This window comes from Pistacia vera, unplaced genomic scaffold (assembly GCF_008641045.1).
Source record: "Pistacia vera cultivar Batoury unplaced genomic scaffold, PisVer_v2 Contig88, whole genome shotgun sequence".
Lineage (NCBI taxonomy): Eukaryota > Viridiplantae > Streptophyta > Magnoliopsida > Sapindales > Anacardiaceae > Pistacia > Pistacia vera.
In genome coordinates, this window is record NW_022196756.1 from 214,824 (window position 1) to 216,247 (window position 1,424).

Consider the following 1,424-nt stretch of genomic DNA (forward strand, 5'->3'; position numbering starts at 1 on the left):
TTTAAAAATATATACTAAAAGTACACAAAAATCTAATGTATTACTACAAAAAAAAAAAAAAAAAAAAAGTCTTATAAATGTAAAATTTTCTTTATGTAACATTGTTTATCATGTATGACGTGTTTTGATAGAAGGAATTAGAGAATTGAATGTAGAAAAGAAAAAGAGAAAAAGGAAGAGTAGAGAGGTAATGTGCAGTGAAAATGGAGTCATAATGATATATTGATGTTGCAGTTGTATAATTTAAATGGTTTCAGGAAAAGTTCCAGAAGAATTCTAGTACTCAGATTTTCTTATCTTCTAACATCCAACTACTACTACCACCTCCTCAGTCTCACTGCCAGTCGCCAGACAATGATTTTAAGTCAATACATATGAAATAATAAGAAGATTACAAATAATATATTGCTAGTTTAGAAAAGAGTTGAAAATAAAATAGAAGGGCAATGAAAGAAAAGAAATGGGATGGTAAGTAAATCTTAAAAACTCTGTTAATACTAATAAAGTTAATGCTTTATTATCAACCAATTAAAAACATGTAGCTCTATGTTACTTAGTTTATCTCTCATATTCTCATACTTTTTTTTTTTTTTTAATTTTACGTGCACTTCAATTAACAGATCCTAAAACTATTGACAGATAAAAGCTCGGTGGTTACCTCTGATAACACGAAGGAGAAGAATCCCTATCAAACCGTAGTTTATTCTCCACTTTTTCAGTTTTTCTATACATTATGAAAGTACGTATCTACCCTTACATTTTTTAAAAATAAAAACAAATGTAAAAGTAGAAACAATTTCCGAAATTGGAAAAGCAGCTTTTTCTTTCATGGTTTACACTCTATTAACAGCTTTAAACATCCAACCCCCACCCACCAAAAACCCTAAAACCCCTCCCTCTCGCAACCCAACCAAAAAAAAAAAAAAAGTAAAAGACTAAAGAACCTCCTCACCCATAAACCTGGCCAGCACATAATCATCCAAATCAGAGCCGTCCATTTCATCTCCCTTCAAAAACCCACCACCCTCCTCCTCGCCCACCACCCCATTTGAACCTCGGGTTCCAACTGCAACGTTGATAATCCCTCTAATGTCCACGCTCACCATGAGTGAGGACTCGGAGTCGGAAAAGGAGGAGCCGCAAGTCTCTTCGTTGCCGTTGATGGTAACATAAGAGGAATACGACTGAAACATCAAGGGTGAGGTGTAAGGATTCTCGATGAACTTGACTCTGGTGAGAGGTTTCGTGTCTAAAAAGTTGACGAGGTCACCCACTGTGACAGTGTCATCCTCCATCGACAGCCAAGCCATTATATCATCCCCTAAATCTCCGCCACCGGGCTCCTCTGTAGGACGTGGCCTTTTGACTGATGAGTCGTCGACGTCGTTTAGTTCATCACCCTCCCTCTTTCTGGTTTGCTCCAT

At 36.4% G+C, this 1,424-nt stretch overlaps 1 protein-coding gene across 1 annotated transcript; it reads right to left on the minus strand.

The window, feature by feature from the left end:
* Positions 1-935: 935 nt before the first annotated feature.
* LOC116119272 lies at positions 936-1,424 on the minus strand. The gene has a single exon (XM_031405200.1). It carries the CDS (start codon positions 1,422-1,424, stop codon positions 936-938), a length of 489 nt encoding a protein of 162 aa, XP_031261060.1.

What these genes read in the sequence shown, in the direction of transcription:
- LOC116119272 (XM_031405200.1), bottom strand. Translation starts at nt 1,424, where the DNA reads ATGGAGCAAACCAGAAAGAGGGAGGGTGATGAACTAAACGACGTCGAC.